We start from the raw sequence: 23,863 nt of genomic DNA, 5'->3' as shown, positions 1-23,863 counted from the left end.
CTGGGTTCACCTGTATTCCTCCAGAGGCGGCTGGGGCGCTGGGGACAGGGTGCTTCAAAGGACACGGTCACTGACAGGGTGGCAGCCATGTCAGGAGCAGGGGGCGAGGACAGCTGGAGCTCCAGGGTGTCGTGGGCCTCCCAGAAAGGCTCGGGTGGCATCTCGTGCTCATACAGCACCTGCCCAGCATCTACCTGTGGGGAGACTGGCTGTTGGTGGTGGTGGTGGGGGAGATGCAGGAGTTGTGATGCCCCAACCCCCTTACAGGTCAGCTGGCCCTGGGCTTTCTGTGTTGTAACCCCTGGGTCACCTGGGGTGGCCACCTGGATGTCCCAACCCTGTCATTTCGGGCAAAGCCTCTCTTGTCTTTGAACTCCTGGGGAAGCCACATTCCATCTGCACTTATTAACACCAAAGCACTGTTCAGCTCTTTCTTATGCTGGGTTCTGCTTTGTATGTGAGTTTCAGAGGGAAGGGAGGAGCTTTAAAATGACGTAGTGTTTGATCTGGGGCCTGTATTCAGCACCGGAGCCGATGTAACCTCTGCATCCCTTATGGTGGTGCTGGGGACTGAGCTTGAGACTTTTGGTACCTCAGGCATGAAAATCTTTTTGCATAACCATTATGCTATCTCCCCAGCATTCTCTGCCTTTAGAAAATTTTTTAAAAATATTTTATTTATTTATTGGGTAGAGACAGAGAGAAATTGAGATTGGAGGGAACATAGAGAGGTAGAGAAAAATCAAGGCACCTACAGCACTGCTTCACCACTTGTGAAGCTTCCTCTACTTCTCTGCTGTAGGGGGATGGGAGCTTGAATCTGGGTCCTTATGCACTGTAATGTGCACACCACAGCCCAGCCCTATGAGTTTGTTTTTATTTTCATGAAATAGGCTATAGTATTATAGTATATTAGTATTATATATACTATATTATACTATATATATTAATATATTATATATAATATATTATACTATATATATTATATATATAGTATTATAGTATATATAGTATTATAGTATTATAGCTCTAGTTTATGGCAGTGCCTGGGATTGAGCTTGTGACTTTGAAGCCTCAGACATGAAGCTTTTTGCATAAACATAACTGGGACCAACCCCTGCTGCCCACTGGCCTTCAGCATACCTGCTGTCAGTTCTCCTTCTTACCCCCTCACTGGCAGCTCCTCCATGGACTCCTGGGTCCTCCTGTCCCCGGCATCTGGGGTTCTATCTGTGGTGCTCCCAGGTGTTAAGAGCCAGCTGTAGGTGGCCTGACATACACCTCATGTCCAGCCACCTGCTCCCCACCTGGCTCTGCCACCTCCTTCACACACTGTCACTCTTCTTGGAGCTCAGGTCATGGCCTCCTGCCTCAGGTCCCAGCTTTAGCCCCTCCCCCTCCCCTTACACATAAACACACGTGTTTGTAATGCTGAAGCCAGAGGGAACCTTAAAGTGTAAGTAAAGTTATACCACTCATTATTATTATTATTTAAAATATTTTAAAATATTTTAAATATTTATTCCCTTTTGTTGCCCTTGTTGTTTTATTGTTGTAGTTATTCTTATTGTCATTGTTAGGTAGGACAGAGAGAAATGGAGAGAGGAGGGGAAGACAGAGATAGGGAGAGAAAGACACCTGCACACCTGCTTCACCGCTTGTGAAGCGACTTCCCTACAGGTGGGGAGCTGGGGGCTTGAACCGGGGTCCTTACACTGGTCCTTGCATTTTGCATGCACTTAACCCACTGCACTACCGCCTGACTCCCTTGACAGGATTTTTTTCTTGGGGGGGGGAGTTAGTCTTTGCACATGCTCTTTTCATTACTCCTGGGCCAACATTATTATTATTTAAAAGAAATAGTTATTATTATTTTATATTTATTTATTTTCCCTTTTGTTGCCCTTGTTGTTTAATATTGTTGTGGTTATTGATGTTGCTGTTGTTGGATAGGACAGAGAGAAATGGGGACAGGAGCGGAAGAAGAGAGGGAAAGAGAAAGACAGACACCTGCAGACCTTCACCACCTGTGAAGCGACTCCCCTGCAGGTGGGGAGCTGGGGGCTGGAACTGGGATCCTTACACCGGTCCTTGCACTTTGCACCATGTGTACTTAACCCGATGCTCCACCACCCGACTCCTTATTATTATTATTATTAAATATTTATTCCTTTTTGTTGCTCTTGTTTTTTTATTGTTTTTGTTGTTATTGATGTCATCATTGTTGTATAGGACAGAGAGAAATGGAGAGAGGAGGGGAAGACAGAGAGGGGGAGAGAAAGATAGACACCTGCAGACCTGCTTTACCACCTGTGAAGTGACTCCCCTGCAGGTGGGGAGCTGGCGGCTCAAACCAGGATCCTTATGCAGGTCCTTGTGCTTTGTGCCACCTGCGCTTAATCCACTGTGCTACCACCCGACTCACCCTATTATTATTATTTAAAATATTTATCTACTCATGAGAATGATAGGAGAAGAGAGAAAGAACCAGACATCTCTCTAGTACATGTGCTGCCGGGGATTGAAGTTGGAACCTCATGGTTGAGAATTCAATGCTTTATCCACTGCACTACCTCCGGACCACACTATTTTTAAAATTTTAAGATAGAGACAGTGAAGGCAGACAGAAAGTGAAAGAGACCACATACTGAAACTTCCTTCAGTGCGGTGGGGGCCGGATGCAATTCTGAGGTGCACATACAGCAAAACAGCACACTATCCAAGTGAGTTATTTTGCCAGCCCCAAAGCCAACATTTTATTTTATTTTTCCTTCAGCGAGAGAGAGTGAGAGTTTTCTTTAGTGCCCTGAGACTTCCCTCTGGTCTCTGAGTGTGGGCTGTGTGCATGGTAAGGCACACACCTTACCCAGTGAGCTACTCTCTGAGACAGTGTAACAGTTTACTCTGACCACAAAGGCCCCTGAGTGACACCCTGCAGCACCCCAACTCCAGCCCAGCCTTCCTGCTCTGCGTGTCAGATACCAAGGAGTCATCCCCTTTTGTCAAATACATCCCGCCCCATCCTGTCCCAGTGTCCTCTGGGCTTATCTTTTGTTTGTCTCTTTCAGGAGATTCGGGGAACTGTTTTCTTTTCTCAGAAAAACAAGGCTTGTGCAAGAGGCAGATAGAAGCTGACTGGAGTCTCAGCATGTGGGGCTGTCTGGGGGTGGTGGGGTTGTGGTGAGCTGGGGAGCACTATCCTATCTAAGAGGGAGCATCACCATCTGGGGAGTACCACAGATCTAAGGGGAGGGGTCATTACTCCTGCAAAGGGGAACATCACAGTTGGGGGGTGCTACAGTGTAAGGGGGTCTCTTCAGTCCTGGGTTTGGGCATTCTCCACTAAATCAAAGGATCTCTGCGGTTCCAAAGGGGCAGCAGAGGTGGGGCTATGGAGTGCCAGCTCTCTGGCTGACTGTAAAAAAGGATTTAACAAACTGGAAATCAGGTCCAGGTGTGTGAAGTCTCCCAAAATTAAATGCTGATTTTTTTTTTGCCTCCAGGGTTATTGCTGGGGCCCGGTGCCTGCACTGCTCCTGGAGGCCATTTTTCCCATTTTGCCGTTATTCTTGTTATAGCTGTTGGATAGGATAGACAGAAATCGAGAGAGGAGGGGGAGGGGGGAGAGAAAGGTAGACACCTGCTTCACTGCTTATGAAGCGATTACCCTGCAGGTGGGGAGCTGGGGAATCCTTGGTCCTGTCCTTGCATTTCTACCATGTGAGCTTAACCCTCTGTGTCCGGCCCCCTAAATGCTGATGCTTTGAGACTATTACATGCATCTTGCGGGCCAAATAAAACACAGGTGGGCCAACAATGGCCTCTAACCCAGGCTGGCCAGGTAAGATGAAGTGGAGCCCCTGGGGGTGGCGGTAGAGGCGGGATGCCCTGCTGTGGGTGGGAGGGGCAGCCGCCCACAGGGTGGGTGGGGCTGGGGGTGGGGTCTGGGGTCAGGCTGTGCGGGTGCTGGGAGCAGGGCCAGGACAAGCCAGTCCCTCACCTGTGCTCTGAATGGGATCACCTGAGCTCCCTTTCTACCTACAAGTAGGGACACCTGATCCCTGCCTTTGCCCTACCCTGCCCCAGTGTCCCTGGGGGCCCTGCCAGCCTGGCTTGGCGTGGCCCGTCAGTCTGGACTGTAGGGGTTTGGGGGTCATGTGGGGTGGGGAGTGAGGGGCTCCAGGCCCTGTACACCAACCACTGCCTCCTTCCTGCACATCTAATAACAAAGGCCTCACAGACAGCTGCTGCAGGTGCCTTCTGCTGAATATTTCATTGGGTGTCCAAAGGAGACCAGGAAACCGAGGGACTTTGTCTTTCTGCTTTCCCCTTGCCCACAAGCTCCCCACACATCCTGCCTTTCAGAGAACCCCTGACATAAGCTGGGTGCTAATTCCATGATGGGGTCCAGGGAGGCAGTTCAGCAGGAGAGCACTAGCCTTGAATGCTCTTGGTTACTACCACCACCACCACCACATAGAGAGACAAGAAGCCCACAGATTGTAGAGCTGTGCTCTGTTCTCTCTCTACAAAAATTGGGGTCTGGGGAAACAGCACAGTGATTATGCAAAATGATTTGTGCCAGAGGTTCCAAAGTGCCCAGGTTCAGTCCCCAGCACCACCAGATCTGAACAGTGCTCTGGTAAAAACAAACAAAACAAAACTGGACCAGGGAGGTGACTCAGTGGTAATAATCATGCATAAAACCCTGATTTTATTTCATGTTCTGCATAAAAATAAAAGGAAGGGTGGTTGGGGGTCGGGCGGTAGTGCAACGGGTTAAGCGCATGTGGTACAAAGTGCAAGGACCAGCTTAAGGTTCCTGGTTCGAGGCCCCACTCCCCACCTGCAGGGGAGTCGCTTCACAGGTGGTGAAGCAGGTCTGCAGTTGTCTATCTTTCTCTCTCCCTCTCCGTCTTCCCCTCCTCTCTCCATTTCTTTCTGTCCTAACAACTAACAACATCATCAACAATAATAATAACCACAACAAGGCTACAACAACAAAGGCAACAAAAGGGGGGAAAAATGGCCTACAGGAGCAGTGGATTCATGGTGCAGGCACGGAGCCCCAGCAATAACTCTGGAGGCCAAAAAAAAAAGTGAGGTTGTTGGTGGTAAGAGATAGTCTGACTTCAGATTACCAGGTTCAATTTGCTGAACCACTATAAACTAGAGCTGAGCTCTTGGGGAAAGGGAAGGTGGGGGGGGGGATGAAAAGAAAAAGAAAAAATGGAAAAAAAGGTGTGTGCTGGAGATACAGAAAAACATAAAAAAAAAAACAAACAACTTTCATGCCTGAGACTCCAAAGACCCCAGATTCAATCCCTGGAACCACCATAAACCAGAGCTTGTTGAAAAAAAAAAAATCCCATTATAAAATGAGCCGGAAAGATTACTCACTGTGTAGGCTATGTGCCTTGCTGTGTGTGGCCCAGGTGACAGTCCTGGCACCATATGTGAGGTGTTATGCCACTGGAAGAAGCTCCAGGGCTCTGGTATTTGCCTATCTAAATGAGAAAGGAAGAATCCCCCCCCAAAAAAAAAACCCCAAAAACCTAGGTGTTCTAGAGGCTATGTAGCAGGTCAAGCACTGGACTTGTAAGCATGAGGTCCTGAGTTAATCTCTTGAATTTGTAAATATGCCATGGTGATGTTATGATTCTATCTGTAGTTTGTGAAACAAATAAATTGAAAAAAAAGAAAGCAAATGAGAGGAAAAAATGGCCAGGAATGAATGAAATTGTTTATGAGCAAGACTCCAACTCAGCAAAACAAACAAACAAACAAATAAAAAAAAAGTCAGGGAGTCGGGTGGTAGCGCAGCGGGTTAAGTGCAAGTGGCGCAAAGTGCAAGGACCAGCCTAAGGATCTCAGTTCGAGCCCCCGGCTCCCCACCTGCAGGGGAGTTGCTTCACAGGCGGTGAAGCAGGTCTGCAGGTGTCTATCTTTCTCTCCCCCTCTCTGTCTTCCCCTCTTCTCTCTATTTCTCTCTGTCCTATCTAACAACGACGACATCAATAACAACAATAATAAAAACAACAAAAAACAAGGGCAAAAAAAGGGAAAACAACTACATAATTATAAAAAAATAAAAAATAAAAGTCAGTGATGAGGACTGGGAGACAGCATAAAGGCTATTCAAAAAGTCTATGCAGGAAAGCCTGAGGCTCCAAAGTCCCAAGTTCAGTGTCCTGCACCACCATAAATCAGAACTGAGCAGTGCTCTGGTAAAAATTAAAATATTTGAGTGGAGATGCATAGCATAATTGTTATGCAAAGAGACTCTCATGTCTGAGGATCCAAAGTCTCAGGTTCAATTCCCCGCATCAATATAAACTTGAGTTGAGTAAAACTCTGGTAAAAAAAAAAAAAGTAATCTATTATTATTATTATTGTTATTTTACCATTGCACTGCTCAGCTCTGGTTTATGATAATACGACGGACTGAATCTGAGACCTTGGAGCCTCAGGCATGAGAATCTCTTTGCATAACCATTAAGCTATCTCCTCCACCTTAAGAACAAATATTTTTGGGAAGCGATGAGCAGGAGACCCGTGACCTGGCCCGCCCATAACCACCCGCCTCTTTCCCAGTCGTCAGCAGTGGCTGCGGCGAGGGCTCCCCCTGCTGGGCGCCCTCTGCCCCACAGCTGTCCTACTGCCCGCGGAGGGGGGAGGCGGGCGCGGAGGGGAAGCCCCTAGGCTGCAGCTCCACACCCCCCTCCACACTTGGTCAAACCCTGGGACGCCCTGGAGGCCCCATGCAGTGATCCCTTGCAGCCCTGCCCCCAGCCTGGTGCTCGGGCGGGGCGGCCAGGAGCTCACCTCGGCCTGGGTGAAGTTGCGCAGGGCCTCCCCAGGGCCCCGCTGGCTGTGCAGCAGCCGGCCCAGCCGCGGACCCCGCAGCACCCGGTAGAGCAGACGGCCGGGCTCGGACCCTACGCTGGTGCTGGCTCTCAGGCTCTGGCTGTCCAGCGGCTGCACGGACCCTGGCGGGGAGAGGGGAAAAGGGGTGTGAGGCCTGGCTGGCAGGGGGCCAACCCCACCCGCCCCGGCCCCGATGGACCCACCTGGGCACACAGTGAGCGCACGGCTGCCCTCCAGCGAGAGTAGCGCCGGTGTCTGCGCCGTCACGCGGAACACGTGGCCCGGGGACGAGTGCTGGCCGTCGGACAGGCTGAAGCGGAAGCCACCGTGCAGGGCTCCTGTGGACAGCGGTGCAGTGTTCTCACTGGGCCCCCAGCCACTGGTACCTCTCCCACCCGGAGCACAGCCTGCCCCCTGCCCCTCATCCCCCGCCACATACTCCTCTGGCAACCCCTCACCCTATAACCTCCTTCTATTAACACCCATCCCCAGGGTCCCCCACCTCATTCTCCAACACCCCACCCTAGAGAACCTTTACCCCACCCTCTTGAGTACCCACTCCCCCAGCACCCTACCCTGGGGCACATTTCTCCCAACACCCCACCCAGGGCACCCCTTTCCTTGGCACCTCTACCCAACACTCATACCCCTTCCCTCATATCCCTCCAACACCCCACCCCCAAGTATCCCACCCCAGGGTACCCCTCCCCTGGTATTCCCTCCCCAGGTACCCCCTTTCCTGGCACTTTTTCTCCCCAACCCTCCCCCCAGTACACCCCTCCCTGGCACCCCTCTTCACCCACCTGTGTGTGTAAAGAGCACCTGCCCACGGTCCAGCTGGGCCTGGGTGAAGCTTCGCACCTCAGTGTCCGGCTCCGCCCGCAGCACCACCTGGCCATTGCTGGGCTGCTCCAGGGTGTAGACCAGGTCCTCGGGGCCTGAGTCGCCATCTGTGGCCCTGAGGGCTTCCGCGGGGATGGGCACGGTGGACCCCTCCCACAGCTGGGGACACAGGGCTGTGAAGGGGCTGTCCCCACCATGCACACACAGCATCCCCCCACCCAGGAGCTTCCCTTTTCACCTGCCCCAGCCCCCAGACCCCCAGGGCCTCTGCCCCCAACCCTGCCTTTTCCTCTAGAGCAGGGGTAGGGGTCATTTTCTCTGCCCAAGGGCCACTGAATATATATTTTTTGAGGGCCACTGAATATAACATTATTTGAGAATCAAAGTGATCAGTTTAAAAATAAAAAGTGATCAGTTTATTTATTTCTCACTTGCTGTGAGAAAAGCTCCCGGATGACTGGAATTCTGAGTTCTGTCTTGGCAGGGCTGGATGGTCCCCACCCCTGCTCTGGGCAGGCTCCACTCCTCCTTTTTCAGGAAGCCCCCATTTCTCCCCCCACCCCCTGCCCCATGCTGCTTAATCTGGTCTGCCATTGGCAGAGTAGGGGCTCCTCTCCACTGGCCTTGGGCAGTAGTCTGGGGGAAGCTCATAAGAGACCTGAAAAACCCTTTCCACCTCATTAAATTTTATTTTTATTTATTTTTACCAGAGCCTGGTAAGGCTCTGGCTTATGGTGGTGCTAGGGACTAAACCTGGGACCTCAGAGCCTCAAGCATGAAAGTCCTCGCCCCAGACACCTTTCCCAGGCTTAAAAGCCTTCACTTGCTTTGCTTGGGGGAGGGTTCCTGGCTTGGAAGAAGGCTACTTAAAGGTGGGCATGGGGGGGGGGGTACTGTGACCTCTGCACACCACCTATGCTCTATCTGTATCTACCAGGAGGTCAGAGTCCCGCTCCTGGGGCCTTGCCACTTGTTTCGCTCAGTCAGCAGCTTTGGGAGGGTCCCTGAGGGTCCCTCCCACCCAGAAACCGGTGCCCTCTGGGGTTCCTGGCTTCTCCCCATTGACCCAGATGGATCCGCTCCAGATAGCTGGAGACGGAACAACCTGCAAAACACGGTAGACAGCACCATCTAGTGGCTGAACTGACACACAGCACCACCCATCTATAATCCAGAGCAACTCAACACTGCTCCCCAAATGTAGCCTGAGCCCTTGTCTCACATAGAGCAGGTCTGCCCTCTTCCTTTTTTTTTTTCCTCCAGGGTTATCGCTGGGGCGTGGTGCCTGCACTATGAATCCACCGCTCCTGGAGGCCATTTTTCCCCTTTTGTTGCCCTTGTTATCGTTGTTGTTGGATAGGACAGAGAGAAATGGAGAGAGGAGGGGAAGACAGAGAGGGGGAGAGAAAGACAGACACCTGCAGACCTGCTTCACCGCCTGTGAAGCGACTCCCCTGCAGGTTGGGAGCCGGGGGCTCGAACCAGGATCCTTACGCTGGTCCTTGTGCTTTGCGCCATGTGTGCTTAACCTGCTGTGCTACTGCCCGACTCCCCTGCATGAACTTTCTTCAGATGTCCTGGCAACAAAAGCACAGTGGCCAGCAAGGCAGGTGAGCTCATAACACTCACCAGTGCCCAGCAGCCAAGCCTTACTCCTTTCTCTTCCTCACAGCCCAGTGAGGTAGGTAGTGGGGGTCCTCGGCTTACAGAGGGGAACACTGAGTTTCAGGGAAGGGACCCGGCATGGTCTCAGCATGGTCTCACCTGCAGGCCCGTGTTTGTGGTGAGGACAGGGGGCTGGTCGTTGACTGGGAGGATGGTGATGATGACAGCCACTGGGCGGCTCTGGCGGTCCACCTCCGAGGCGTTTGCCATGAGCACGAAGCCGTCATCCAGGGTCTCACTGCCGTCATGCTCATAGCGGATCAGTCGCTGCTCCACCTGCAGGTGGTGGGGGGCACAGGGGTCAGGCACCCTGGGGCTCAGATCCAGCACCCTGTTTGTCCAGCTTCTGGAGTGGAGGGGGACTGGCCTCTCCGCAGCAGCCTGTTTCTTCAGGGGTTCTCTGCTGGGGACCATCTTTTCTGTTTGCTTGTTTAGTTTTGTTCCCAGAGCTTTGCCTGGTTGATCCTACCACTCACTCCTTGTGCCTCTTTTATTTCTTTTTTCTCTTTTTCTAGAGGGCAAACAGAGAGAGGAGGAGAGACACCTCTTCACCACTCACAAAGCTTCTCCTCTGTGTGGTGGCTGGGGACTTGAATCCAGGTCCTCCGGTGTGGTAAAGTGTGTACTCTAAGGGTGGTGGTGGTGTTGGTGGTGACACAACCAGTAAAGTGCACAAGTTATCATGCTACAGGGACCCAGGTTCAAGCCCCAGCTCCCCACCTGCAGGGGGAAACTTCATCAACAGTGAAGCAGTGCTGTAGAGTGTCTTTCTCTCTACCTCTCTTTCCTTTCTCCCTGCTTCTCTCTGTGTCCTATCATAATTTTTTTAAAAAGTGCCACACCTGGGAGCTGGGCTATAGTGGAGCAGGTTAAGCACACATGGCATGAAGCGCAAGGACCGGCATAAAGATCCCGGTTTGAGTCCTCGGCTCCGCACCTGCAGGGGAGTCGCTTCACAAGCAGTGAAGCAGGTCTGTAGGTGTCTGTTTTTCTCTCTTCCTGTCTGCCTTCCCTTCCTCTCTCCATTTCTCTCTGTCCTATCCAACAATGACAGCAATAACAATGACAATGATAAACAACAATGGCAAAAAAAAGGGGAAAAAACAGCTTCCAGGAGCAGTGGATTCGTAGTGCAGGCACTGAGCCCCAGTAATAACCCTGGAGGAAAAAAAAAATACCACACCCATCCCAAAAGATTTGTGTATACTCATGTTCAGAGCAGCACAATTTGTAATAGCTGAAATCTGGAAGCAACCCAGGTGTCCAACAACAGATGAGTGGCTGAGCAAGTTGTGGTATATATACACAATGGAATACTACTCAGCTATTAAAAATGGTGACTTCACCTTCACCTCATCTTGGATGGAGCTTGAAGAAATCATGTTAAGTGAGATCAGCCAGAAAAAGAAGGAAGAATATGGGATGATCTTACTCATAGACAGAAGTTGAAAAACACTAGCAGAACCTAGACTGGAGTTGGTGTATTGCACCAAAGTACAAGACTCTGGGGTGGGGGATAGGGTTCAGGTCCTGGAACAGGATGGCAGAGGGCCTAGTGGGGGGTTGAATTGTTATGTGGAAAACTGTCAACTGTAAACTGTTAATCCCCCCCCCCCAAAGAAATTACAAAAAAGGGAGTCGAGCGGTAGCACAGAGAGTTAAGCGCATGTGGTACAAAGCACAAGGACTGGTGTAAAGATCCCAGTTTGAACCCCTGGCTCTCCACCTGCAGGGGAGTTGCTTCACAGGGGTGAAGCAGGTCTGCAGGTGTCTTTCTCTCCCCCTCTCTGTCTTCCCCTCCTCTCTCCATTTCTCTGTCCTATCCAACAACGATGACATCATCAACAACAACAATAATAACCACAACAATAAAACAAGGGCAACAAAAGGGGATAAATAATTAATTAATAAAAAAAGAAATTACAAAAAAAAGTGTGTTCTAGCAGGTGAGTTATCATCCCAGGACAATCATTCTTCCTGGAAGGAAGGAAGGAGGAAGGGAGGGGAGGACAGAAGGATGTTAGGAGGAAAAGGGACAAGAACTCTCCACCCAGAGAGGAAAGGAGTCACGGCTTCTCAACCAGAGGTGCTCTATAAAGCGGGCTCCCTGCCGTCTGGTCATTCCTGTCTCCCCCGCCGCAGACTCACCTCTGCCCAGGAGAAGGCGGCAAGGGAGCCGCGCTGCGGCCGGTCCTCCCTGCGCAGGACGCCGTGGCGGGGCGGCTCCAGCACCCGCAGCTGCAGGCCGGGCAGCCTGGGGTAGAAGGGCCCGGCCAGGCGCAGCAGCGGGGGCGCCAGCGTGCGGCCGCCGCCCTCGGGGATGCTGAAGTTGAGCGCCTCGAGCGGCACGTCGGCGGGCAGCACCTCCAGCTCCACGCGCACGTCCTCCAGGGGGCGCCCCAGGCCCGAGGCCACGTCCAGGGAGAAGGCGTCGCTCCAGAGCTCAGGGCGCGAGTGCAGGTACAGCACCCGGCCCGCGTCCACCGCCTCCTGCGAGAAGCTGCGCACCGGGGCCAGGCTGGACGGCTCGGTCGGGGACTCGCCGCGGGACACGGTCACCAGATAGCCGGCGCGTGGGGGAGTCCGCACGGAGAACACGATATCGGCGGGCGACACCGCCTCCTGGACCACCTGGGGGCACAGGGGGAGGCGGCAGGTGGGCGCCTTGAAAGCCACGCTGGGGGCAGCTGGGGGAATGGCGCGGGGAGCCAGCGACGACCCGAACCGCCCCTGCGGCTCCAGACAGACTATGACCCACATAGTCAACGACTGCCACCTCTCCAGATTCAAAGGAGGTCTTGAAACTTTACATCAGGCTCAACCTGACGCTGTGGACTGGCTACGGAAGAAGGGCAAACGCTAGAAGAAGAAGAAGGAGAAGGAGAAGGAGAAGGAGAAGGAGAAGGAGAAGAAGAAAACAAGCCTGAGGCTCCCGGTTCTGTCCCCAGCACTGCAGGTACCAGTGTGCTTTGGCTTCCCTCTCTCCCCTCTCTGTCTCATTCGCACCTCTTTCAAAGTTATTTTTAAAACTAAGTTAAAATTATTTTATTTATTTTATTTTAATGAGAGATATAGAGAGAACACACACGAGTGCTGTTCAGCTCTGATTTATGGTGGTGCTGGGGATTGAACCTGGGACCTCAGAGCCTCAGGCATGAGAGTCTTGCATAATCATTATGCTGTCTCCCTAGCCCCTTGAAGCTCTATCTCTCTTTCACTATATATATTCTTTTTAGCCAGAGAACTGCTCAACTCTGGCTTATGGCGGTGCAGGTGTTGAACCTGAGACTTTGGAACCTCAGGCATGAAAGTCTCTTTGCATAACCATTATGCTCTCCCTCTCCTCTCCCCTCAGTAAATAAATCTTAGGGGAAAAATAGCTGCAGCCTAGAAGGTGACACAGTGGATAAAGCATTGGATGCTCAAGCATGAGATCCCAAATTTAATTCCTGGAAGTGTGTATATCAAAATTACATGCTGGCTCTGTTTCTCTCTTTCCTCCTCCTCCTCGTTTTTCTTTCTCTAGTAAAGAAAATCTTAAAAAAGAAAGAAAAAAGAAAAAGCTATGCTAGGACAGATGGAGCTTCACGCCACCCTCATTTCCTGAGGCTCTGTGACACAAACATATACAATAACACCACACACTGCTATGTGGAGGGGCAGGCAAGTAAGCCCATACACGTGTTTGTATACTCGTGCACATGCTAATATTCCCCCATTACTACCACTCCTCACCACCAGAGGGCGACTAGTAATTCCAAGTGGCACAGATTCCTCTCCCATCAGCCCAGCCTGCTATCTCACATGTGGGTGGGTCCACCTACAAGGGGCTCCACAGTGTCCCTATACCACAGCCCTGACTCAGTGCCTGGACTGTTTCCTCAGCTTTGATTGCCGTCCCCACCACTTTGCCACAGACACTCCAGCCTTGGCAAAGCCTGGCTCACATGCTGCCTGTCCCTCTCCACCCAGGACAGAGCCTTCTTGCTGTCACAGGTGCTTAGTTACAGAATCACACAGGCTCAGAAACAGTGTGGCCCAGGAAGTGTGTCCCAGAGAGAGCACACTCAGTAGAATGGGAACCTTCCCCAGCACCACATGGGAGCACCACAGGACTTAGGGAAGCTCCACAGATGGTGGAGCAGTACTGCATGTAGTGTCTCTCTCCTCCTTGCCTCTTCTATTTGAAATAACAGAATGGAAAAAAAAATAAGTGTGGAAATGGTGGGATTGTGCATTAGTAAGGCCCCAGGGCTGGAAAAAGGAGAAGAAATCTGCAATGTAGGATGATAAGACCCAGAGAAGCCAAGGAAGTGGCCTGAGTTCACACAGTAAGAGTGGGTCTGCTGGTTGCCCTGTGAGTGTGGGTAGCCAGTCAGCAACCCCAGTTCCTAAGTTTGAACCTGAGGTTTGGGGAAATGCTGAGGACCAGGAGCCTGGAGTGCAGCCAGGGCTGTGCTGGAGGCCTGTTGTCCTCAGAATCTCACCTCTGGAGACACTCCAGGACTGGAGGTGAGTATGCTCAGTGAGAGAAGCTAAGAGGTGACCAACTGGGCTGGGGAGGTGGCCCAGCTAGTAGAGCACTGAACTTACATGTCTGAGGTTCTAGGTTTGATCCGCAGCACCAAATGTTCCAGAGTGGTGCTCTGGTTTCTCTCCTCTCTCCCTTTCTTATACACAGTAAATAAATCTTTAAAAAAGGGGGGGGCATGACAGACAACTACCAGATGTCTTCACTCACATCTGTGAAAGCAAACTGTCTCTAAGACTTTGGGACAACTGTGGTGGCTGTCAGAGGTGAGGGAGGCTGTGAGGATGGTGAACTGTACACTCACATCTATAAGTGTGAAGCTATCCCCTGAAATCTTATCATTCTGTTAAATAATGTTGAATAAGGAATAATAAAAATCATATGAAAATGACTAGAAGAAAATATTTTCAAACCAGAGCAGGAGAGATAGAATAATGGCTATGCAAAAAGGCTTAAAAAAATTTTTTTTTATGGAGACAGAGAGGCAGACAGAGTGTGAAAGAGGCCACAGCACTGACACTTCCTTCAATGTAGTGGGGCCCAGGACTGAATCTGGGTCGCACACATAGCAAAATAGTGCACTATCCAAATGACCTTTCCCACTGGCCTGCAAAATCTTTTGTGCCTGAAGCTCTAAAGTTCCAGGTTCAATTCCCAATGCCATCATAAGCCAGAGCTGAGCAGAGCACTGGTTAAAAAACAAAAACAAACAAACAAACAAAAACCAGGGGTCTGGGTGGTGGCACATGTGGTTAAGTGAATACATTACCATGTGCAAGGACCTGGGTTCAAGTCCCCACTCCCCACCTGCAGGGAGGACTGGTTGTCTCAACAAGCAGGTTGGCAGGTGTCTTTCTATCTTTTCTTCCATTCTCAATTTCTCTTTGTCCTACCTAATAAAAAATAAGGGGGAGAATGGCCAGTAGGAGCAGTGGCTTTCTAGTGCTGGCACTGAGCCCCAGTGATAGCCCTGGTGGCAACAACAAAAATAAACAAACCAAAAAACCCTCAGAAACCATATACATGTATATTCTAGTATCTCAGGAAAAAACAACAACAACAAAACCTCTCCAGGGAATGTACAGTTATTAGAATACATATTTCCAGGCTTTTCAGAGACTCTGTGGCCTAGATGGGGTCCCGGGAATCCGCATGGCTAGACAGCCTGCACATGTATGCATGTGGGTGTGAAGGCTCAAGGTGCATAAACAGCCAAGACAGGCGTGTCCCAGTGCATGCAGGCAGGCAGGGCGGCAGGCTGGGGAGCCTCTCTCCACCCACACCCACTTTACCTCTAGCTGGTCGGTCCTGATGGCAGCTGCCTCCCCCTGGAAGACGTAGACCTTTTTGTGCCGCGCCAGGTGCAGTGGGGCCAGCGGGCCCTCCAGGGTGACAGTCACTTGCAGTGTGGCTTCAGCCCGCTCGGCCCCCGCCTCCACTGAGAAGGTCAGAGCATCCCGGGGGCTTCGGCTGCCATTGTGGCTGTAGACCACGACCCCGTCCACCAGGTCCTGCTGCGAGAAGGTCGACGCTGGCTGCCCGACCCGCAGCAGCTGCCCCCAGCGTGGGCCGCTGGTCACCTGGTATCGAACCTCATCCCCACCTCGGATGTCCAGGTTGGTGTCCAGGGGGAGCACTGCTGGGTCGATGGTGGCCTGGCCTCCTTGGGGCACCACAAGACCTGAGCTGTTGGCCACTCGGAGGTAGGGCTCGGAGGCCTGCACTTCCAGCAGCGCCGTGGCCTGGTGCTGCCCGTCCGACACCTGCAACTGGATCCAGCCGCGGTCAGCGCCTGAGTGGACGAACAGGATGCGGTGCTGCCGCAGGTCCTCCTGCGTGAAGCGGTACACTGGCTGCGAGGGCTCGTCGGCCGCCACGATGCTGCCGAACAGCAGGTCCTTGCGGGTCAGCACCAGCTGGGCATCGTGGGAGCCGGCATCCGCGTCGCTGAAGGCCACGTCGTCTGTGGTCAGCAGCCGTTGCCCACTGCGGGCCACGTGGAAGACGCGGCTGACCGTCTGCACTGGGGCGTGGTCGTTGACTGGCTGGACGGCCACCCGCAGGACGCCCCGCACCTCCTCCCCGGCCGCATCTCCGTCCCCACTGTCCCCGCTGCTCTCTGCCTGTCGGGCGGCCACGAAGGGAATGTCATCCTCGGTGCTCTCGGAGCCGTCGTGCCGGTAGACCAGCCGGCCTTGCAGCAGGTCCTCGTTGGTAAAGGAGCCCACAGGCTCGGCCTGATCTCCTGCACCCCGCCAGGCCAGCTTGCCGTGCCGGGGCTGCTCCACCACCTGGAACAGGTAGCTGGTGCCCTGCTGGCTCCTGACGAACAGGTGGTCGGCAGAGAGCACAGCCTCGCCGCCCTCGGGCACGGCCAGCACAGCGTTGGTGAGCACGGGCGCGGCCGGGTCACCCCCAATGTGCACGGGGAAGGTGTACAGCGGGGAGAAGCGCGGGGCCGCCGTCACTCGGAACTGGAAGGTGTCTTCGGTGGCCTCGGAGGTGCGCACGGTGGCCTCGTAGGCCACCCGCTCAGCCTGCAGGTCGTCCTGCGTGAAGCCCTGGCCCTCAGCCAGCCGCACTCCCTGCAGCCACAGGTTCCCCTTCCGGGGGGCCTGGACCACCTCGTAGCGGAAGGTGGGGGGACTGGAGTCTGCCTCCTCCAGGGCGGCCTCCAGGTGGGCCGTGGTCAGGGTCTCCTGCGCATCGGCATGGACTCGCAGGGGCTGCAGTCGCAGCAGCCTCACGGTGGCCCTCTGCACCGTCACCGGGAAGGACAGGTTGCTGAGCGTCTCCTGTCCCACCTGCACCTCCAGGGCCAGCTCCTCCCGGCCGTCCTCCAGGTGGTGCTGCGGGTCAGTGCTCAGGTACCGCACGCGGCCCTGCTCCACATCGCGCTGTTGGAAGGTCCGCACCGCCCGCCACTCAGCACCTTCTTGGCCGCCCGCGTCCTGCCGCTGCAGCTCTCCCAGGCGCGGGGGTGTGGCCAGGCGGAACAGCACGCCCACGTCCTGGCCCACCGCGTTGGTCTCCACCCACAGGTGGGCGGGCAGCACCGGGGCAGCAGAGCCTTGTTGCAGGCGCAGCCCTGTGTGGTGGCGGACCTGGATGGTTGGCCGCATGGCCACCACCTTCAGCGTAGCCGGGGGACTGGCCTGAAGCCCGTCACTGACCCGGAAGGTCAGGTCCTGGGCCGGGCCGCCTCGGTGCACGTACACCAGGCCGCCCGCCTCCAGCTCGCGGCAGGAGAACTCAGCGGCAGGCTGGCCCGGCTCCTCGCGGCGCTCTACCGGGGCCAGGCTGGGTGCGCCCAGAAGTTGGAAGGTGAGGCCCTCGCAGGCTGAGTCTGGGTCGTAGGCCTGGAAGATGTCAGGGCCCAGTGGCTTCTGCGTGTGCTCCAGGATGACCATGAGGCTGCCGTGTGGGAAGACCACCCGGGGTGGGTCGTTGACCGGTGTCACCCGCACGGGCAGCAGGTAGGTCTGGCCCCTGCGTAGGCAGGCGGGCACGGGCACCCGGGCCACCACTGACACCTCCAGCAGCAGTTGGTCAGATGCCTCCTCGGAGCCGTCATGGACAAAGCGGGCCTTGCGGTTGACCACGTCCAGCAGGGTGAACATCTTTCGGGCCTGGGCACCAGGCACGTCCAGCTCCAGCTCTCCATGGCGTGGCCCACGGCTAACGCTGAACAGCACCTGTGACTTCCTCAGCTCCGCTGCGCTCAGGTCCAGTGTGGGCTGCAGGTGCCGGCCTTCCAGCCAGGTGGTGCCGCCCTCGGCCACTTCGAGCGGGCTGACGGTTAGCAGCTGGGTGAAGTTGGCAAAGATGGCGGGCAGCCCTGGCTCAGGCACACAGGGCTCGGGCAACTCCAGGCCCGGCCAGGTCTCTGGGGTCAGTGTGGAGAAGGTCTCCTCGGGCCCGTAGCCATCTTCCTCATACTCATCCTCCTCTAGCCTGCAGCCGGCCACCAGGTCTCTGCTCAGCAGGGCGTCCCGCAGCCCCCGCCGCTGCCCGTTCACGCTGAGGTCCTCCACGCAGCCTAGCAGGGAGGCGGTGACGGTCCCTGGTGCCAGGCCCAGACGGTGCTCCTGGAGGTGGCGGGCAGCCTCAGCGTCCAGGCCGCCTAGGAGGAGGCTGCCGCGGGGCTCCAGGTAGCTGAGGACGCCACGGTTGGATGTACGTGTGGGGTATTGGTCTACGGAGATCTCCAGCCGGTGGGCGTCCACGTGGATGGCGACCTCATGGGGCTGCCCGTCAGCCACAGGCACACTGTTGTGCAGCAGCACGGTGCCCTGGCCCCTCTCCACCACGGCCCGCAGGTGGCCCTCGAAGATGTCCACATAGATGAAGTTGCCCCGCCGGCCCCCTGCCTGGAAGGCCAGGGGTGCCTGTTGGCTGCGCGTGAGCAGTGTGAACTCCAGGGTGCCCTCGTCTCGAGTGGCCCAGGCTGGGAAGACAGCCAGTGAGTGGGGGCCCGAGAAACCTAGGGCCACGTCCTCACCAGCGGAGAACTCCTCGGCACAGCCTTCGGGCACATCAGGGGTCAGCGGCCGCAGGAGGTTCCGACTGTTAAGTGTGGCTGTTTGGATGCAGCCCCTCAGGGGCCGGCTGACTCCCTGTAGGTAGGACAGGGCTAGACTCCCTGTGCCCCCCAGAAACAGCCCATAGGGGGCCTCTAGGAGGCCCTCTGGGGCTGCAGCGGAGGAGTTCAGGACCCCATCCACTGACAGCTGAGCCCAACCATCAGAAACTGTCAGCCCCAGCGTGTGGAGGGCAGTGTCACTCAAGGTCGGCTCCTCTGGTGTCTGCAGCTTCAGCTCCTCCTGGCCCAGGGACAGCCTGACCTGAGGAGAGACGGGGTGGGGTGGGGATGGTACGCTGCTGCCACTGCTTTCTGTAAAGCGCAGTGGACCCTCCACTGGAGTGTCTCATGCTGCCCCTCTCTGGCCACCTCTGCACTGATCTCCCAAATACCCAACAGAGCATTGTCAGGTCTTCTCGGCCCTGGGGACCCCGTGTAAACTGCAAGTGACCCCCTACCCTCGCCCACAAAGAGCTGACATATAGCAAGATGCCTGTCTAGAAAGTCAAACTTTTAAAGTATTATACATATTAAGTAGTATTAATTAAAAATTTATTTATTTATGAGCAAGAGAGAGGAAGAAAGTGAGAGAGAACCAGAGCATCCATCGCTCTGGCACATTCCATGCTGAGGATCAAACTTGGGACTTGATACTTGAGAGTTCAACACTTTGTCCAATGTGCCACCTTCTGGGCTGCTATTGTATTATTATCTTTTGTCATTGCCAGCGTTCTCCAGGGCACTTTTTTTTTTTTTCCAGATAGAGACAAGGGAGGTGCGGGGGAGAGGGGGGGCGCATGCAGGAAAGATAGCATAACACTGAAGCTCCCTCCACTGTAGTGGGTTTAGGTTTAAATCTGGGTCATGAGCATAGCAAAGGAGGGACTCTATCCAGGTGAGATATTATGCTGGCCCTATACATATTTTAAAATTGATTTTATTTTTTTGCCTCCAGGTTTATTGCTGGGGCTTGGTGCCTGTACTACGAATCCACTGCTCCTGGAGGCCATTTTTCTCATTTTGTTGCCCTTGTTGTTGTGCTTGTTGTAGTTGTTATTGTTGTCATAGTTGTTGTTGTTGTTGGATAGGACAGAGAGAAATGGAGAGAGGAGGGGAAGACAGAGAGGAGGAAGAAAAATAGACACCTGCAGACCTGCTTCACTGTTTGCGAAGCAACCTCTTGCAGGTGGGGGCCTGGGGCTCGAATCAGGATCCTTACGCCGGCCCTTGCGCTTTGCGCCATGTACGTTTAACCCGCTGGGCTACAGCCCAACTCCCAAATTGATTTTATTTTAATAAGAATGAAATAGAGAAGGGCAGGGGTAGATAGCATAATGGTTATGCAAAGAGACTCTCATGCCTGAGGCTCTAAAGACCCAGGTTCAAACTCCTGCTCCACCATAAGCCAGAGCTGAGCAGTGCTCTGGTAAAAAAAAGAAAAAAAAGAAAAAAAAAAAAAGAATGAAATAGAGAAAGACACAGAAATACCAGAACACTACTCAGGTCTGGTTTATGGTGGTGATAGAGATTGAACCTATGACCTTGAGAGCCTTAGACATGAAAGTCTTTTGCACGATTATCATGCTGTCTCCTCAATTCCCTATACATATTTATTGTATTTACTTAATAAGTGGGGTGTGGGGAGGCTAGGCCACTACTATTTTTCCAGCCAGAGTGAGTCAACATTAAAAAAAATATTATTATACTTTAATTAGAACTCTGGTTTATGGTGGTAATGGGGATTAAACCTGGGGCCTTTTGTCCCTCAGACATAAAAGTCTGTTGCACTCCCATTGGTGCTGTCTCTCTAGTCCTGATTAAACTTTTTTCTCCTATCCATCTGCTCTTTTTTTTGGGAGGTGGGGCAGGGGGGGTGAGAGCTGCCACAAAAGCCACTGTGTAGTCCAAAAGATTCCATCCCTGGAAGAGGGGGCACCTGGAATCCCCAAGGAGTCCTCATAAGCAGGACAGAACACCATTGGGTCACTTAGGTAGACAGGTTCAAAGTTCAGGGATGAGGAAGTGTTCAGTTCTACAGACTGTTCCCAGATCTGGACTGGGGTGGGGTGGGGGGAGATGTGGCTTTGTCTCCATGCTACTTCCACAACCAAATGGCAGCAGGGTAAGAAAACTGAAGGAGCAAAGTGCTATGAACCAGGACCATGACAGTGCTGATAGGGAGCACCTTTGTGGTGCATGGGGTGTGGCATCACTGTACCCTACAGACAGGAGCTGAAGAGGACCAGTGCCAGGCTGCACCAGGCCAGTGTACAACAGTGACACCTTGTGGTGGTGAGAAGCAATAATGGCAGCAGGTGATAATAATGACCAGCCATGGTCCTTCCCAATTGGGGTATAGAAGCAGACAAAACCCCAAATTTGAATGAGGACCCTGGGTTCTCAAATACTCCATGGTCAAAGGGAAACCTCAAGAGAGAGTCTGAAGACTCCTTGCTAACAAAATTTATGGTGTACTTCCCGGGAGGTGGTATAGTGGATAAAGCAATGGACTCCCAAACATTGAGGTCCTGCGTTTGATCCCTGGCAGTGCATGTACCACAGTGATGCTTTGGATCTCTTTATCTCTCATTAATAAAGCCTTTCAAAGCAAAGCCATAAAAGCTTGTGGTGACATGAAGGATGTAAGGAAAAATGAGAAAACCAGGGCAGTATGGTTATCAGCATTATCAACAGATGCTGGAGGGATCTTTGAGTATGGGGGGGGTGCTCTGAGAGGGGGTGAGCAGCAAAGGGATGCTCCCTGGAGGAAGGGCTGTGCGTATCAAGGCTTCAGGGGAGGCTGGAGCTAGGCAGGCACAGGGACAAGGCAAGGCAGAGGCAGAGTAAGGAGCAAAGGCCTGGTGGCAGCTGGACTAGGCAGCGTGGTGAGAAATCAGAGCAGGAGGCAGAGCCGCTCAGAGTGGGGCAGCCTGGGGGCAGAGTGCTGCTGTACACTCAGGACATAACTCTGGCTCCCAAGGTGAAAGGGACCTGCCCAAGGCCATGCAGCCGGCTGGGGCCACACTGAGCTGAGGAAGCAGTTACTGACCTGCAGGCGTCCAGAGTTGAGCTGCAGGAGGAGGTGGTCAGCTGGGCCTGCTGCCAGGAGAAGCAGGGCTTCCCGCTGGGCAGTGGAAAACTGCAGCTGAAGGTCAATGTCAGCCAACCCTGTGGCCACGGGCACCTCCAGGTGGTTCTCACCGAAGAAGGAGGCTGTGGGAGAGAGGGCACTGTGGGCATGGCTCAGAGGATGTACCATCTTCCTCCTCTTTCTCCTCATGGTCCTCATTACTATTATGTGACAGAGCCCAGAGCACTGTAGTACCATTTATCATGGTCCATTAAGAAAAAGCTTTATGACCTTACCTCTCCAGAGCCCTACCCCATTAGGGAAAAATAGAAATAGGCTGGGGGTATGAATTGACCAGTCAGTGTCCATGTTCAGTGGAGAAGCAACTACAGAAGCCAGACCTTCCATCTCTTGCACCTCATAAAGAATTTTGGTCCACACTCCCAGAGGGATTAAAAAATAGGGAAGCTTCCAGTGGAGGGGATGGGACATGGAACTCTGGGGTGTACAGAATTATACCCCTGTTTAAACAAGGGCAACAAAAGGGAAAAAATGGCCTCTAGGAGCAGTGGATTCTTAGTGATAACCCTGGAGTAAAAAAACAACAACAACAAAAAAACACCCCTGTTATTTTACAATCTTGTTAATCATTATTAAATCATGAATAGAAACTAAAAAAAAAAAAGAAAAAGATTTGTGGAATGACAAGATAGCTCACCTGTTTTTATTATTTATTGTTTATTTGATAGGATAGAGAGAGAGAAATTGGGAGGGCTGGGGGAGATAGATAGGAAGAGAGAAAGAAAGACACCTATAGCCCTGCTTCCCACTTGTGAAGCTTCCCACTACCCTGCAGGTGGAGAGTGGAGACTTGAACCTGAGTCCTTGTGCATGGTAACGTGTGCACTCAATTGAGTGTGCCACTGCCTAGACATTTATTTATTTATTTATTTATTCATTCATTTAATTTATTTAATAGAGATAGTAAAAGAGACCGCAGCACCAAAGCTTCCTTCAATGCCCTGGTGGCTGGGCTGAAAGCTGGATCTCACACAAGGCAAGCAGCTCACTATCCAAGTGAGCTATTTTACTGGTCCTGTGTGTACTTGCTGTCATGCCTATGACCCAGGTTTGAGCCTGGCTTCTGCCGCACTAGAGAAAGCTTCAGTGCTGTGGTGTCTCTCCCTCTCTCCCTTTGTCTTTCTTCTTCTTATTATTTTTAAAATTTTGCCTCCAGGGTTATCATTGGAGTTTGGTGCCTGCTCTATGAATCCACTGCTCCTGGTGCTGTCTTTGTTGATCTCACAGCAGCCTATGACATGGTCTGGCACCGTGGTCTCCTAGTCAAGATCTCAAGATGCCTGCCTCCATGGGTGGCCAACACTATATCGTTTCTTCTCCAAAACAGAAGATTCCGGGTGCATCTGGGTGACAAGTCTAGCAGATGGAGACTTGTCTCAAGTGGCCTCCCCCAGGGCTCTGTTCTGGCTCCTACGCTATTTAATATTTACATCAATGACCTCCCAGAAACTTCTTCAAGGAAGTTCATCTACGCCGATGACATCTGCTGTGCAACTCAGGCATCCAAGTTTGACATCCTCGAGGAAACACTCACGAAAGACATGTCTCTGATATCTGATTACTGTAAAAAATGGCGACTAATCCCTAGCACTACAAAAACGGTATCATCTGTTTTCCATCTACACCATGCCTCGGCCTCGCGTGCGCTTAATGTGCAGTTTGGCGATATGAGAATCCGGCATGAAGCCCAGCCAGTCTATCTTGGCGTTACTCTCGATTGCACTCTGTCATTTCACGAACATCTCATAAAAACTGCAGCAAAGGTGGGCGCGAGGAATCACATCATTGCAAGACTGGCCAGCTCCTCATGGGGCGTGAGCGCTTCCACACTACGATCATCATCCCTGGCATTATGCTATTCCACTGCAGAATACTGTGCCCCAGTATGGTTCCGTAGCCCCCATGTCCACTTGGTCGATTCCAAATTATATTCCTCCATGAGGATAATTTCTGGAACCATCCGTTCCACCCCGGTTCCATGGCTGCCAGTTCTTAGCAACATCGCCCCGCCAGATGTTCGTCGGGATGCGGCATCATCTAAGTTCATTTCCCACGTCTACGCTCGACCGGACCTGCCAATATATGCGGATATCTTCGCCCACCCTGTCCAACGCTTGACGTCTCGTCACTCAATCTGGTCCCCTATGCCTACACTGAACTTCTCTGTTCTAGTCTCTTGGAAACAGAGTTGGCAGTCAGCTGAGGTCAAGAACAAACACCTCAT

General features: G+C 52.9%; 2 protein-coding genes across 3 annotated transcripts in view; one reads left to right on the top strand and one right to left on the bottom strand.

Annotated features, from left to right (window-relative positions):
- Positions 1-23,863, bottom strand: part of CSPG4 (chondroitin sulfate proteoglycan 4) — a 53,185-nt gene that overhangs the window by 2,932 nt on the left and 26,390 nt on the right. For both annotated transcript variants that reach the window (XM_060174726.1, XM_007525788.3), the window contains 8 exons: positions 21,538-21,701; positions 15,199-18,750; positions 11,524-12,006; positions 9,475-9,651; positions 7,671-7,869; positions 7,071-7,205; positions 6,826-6,989; positions 11-194 (listed from right to left, as the gene is read on the bottom strand). In XM_060174726.1, coding sequence (XP_060030709.1) covers positions 11-194; positions 6,826-6,989; positions 7,071-7,205; positions 7,671-7,869; positions 9,475-9,651; positions 11,524-12,006; positions 15,199-18,750; positions 21,538-21,701 — 5,058 coding nt within the window. The remainder of the gene's footprint in view (positions 1-10; positions 195-6,825; positions 6,990-7,070; positions 7,206-7,670; positions 7,870-9,474; positions 9,652-11,523; positions 12,007-15,198; positions 18,751-21,537; positions 21,702-23,863) is intronic.
- The window catches only part of LINGO1 (leucine rich repeat and Ig domain containing 1), a 288,113-nt gene continuing 281,426 nt past the window's right edge, over positions 17,177-23,863 (top strand). The window contains exon 1 of the mRNA XM_060174730.1: positions 17,177-17,230. The gene's annotated coding sequence lies outside the window, so the exon portion shown is untranslated. The remainder of the gene's footprint in view (positions 17,231-23,863) is intronic.

The sequence above is a fragment of the Erinaceus europaeus genome, chromosome 16 (genome assembly GCF_950295315.1).
Source record: "Erinaceus europaeus chromosome 16, mEriEur2.1, whole genome shotgun sequence".
Taxonomy (NCBI): Eukaryota; Metazoa; Chordata; class Mammalia; order Eulipotyphla; family Erinaceidae; genus Erinaceus; species Erinaceus europaeus.
The sequence above is the reverse complement of the archived record's forward strand: the minus strand, read 5'-3'. Positions and strand labels throughout refer to the sequence as shown.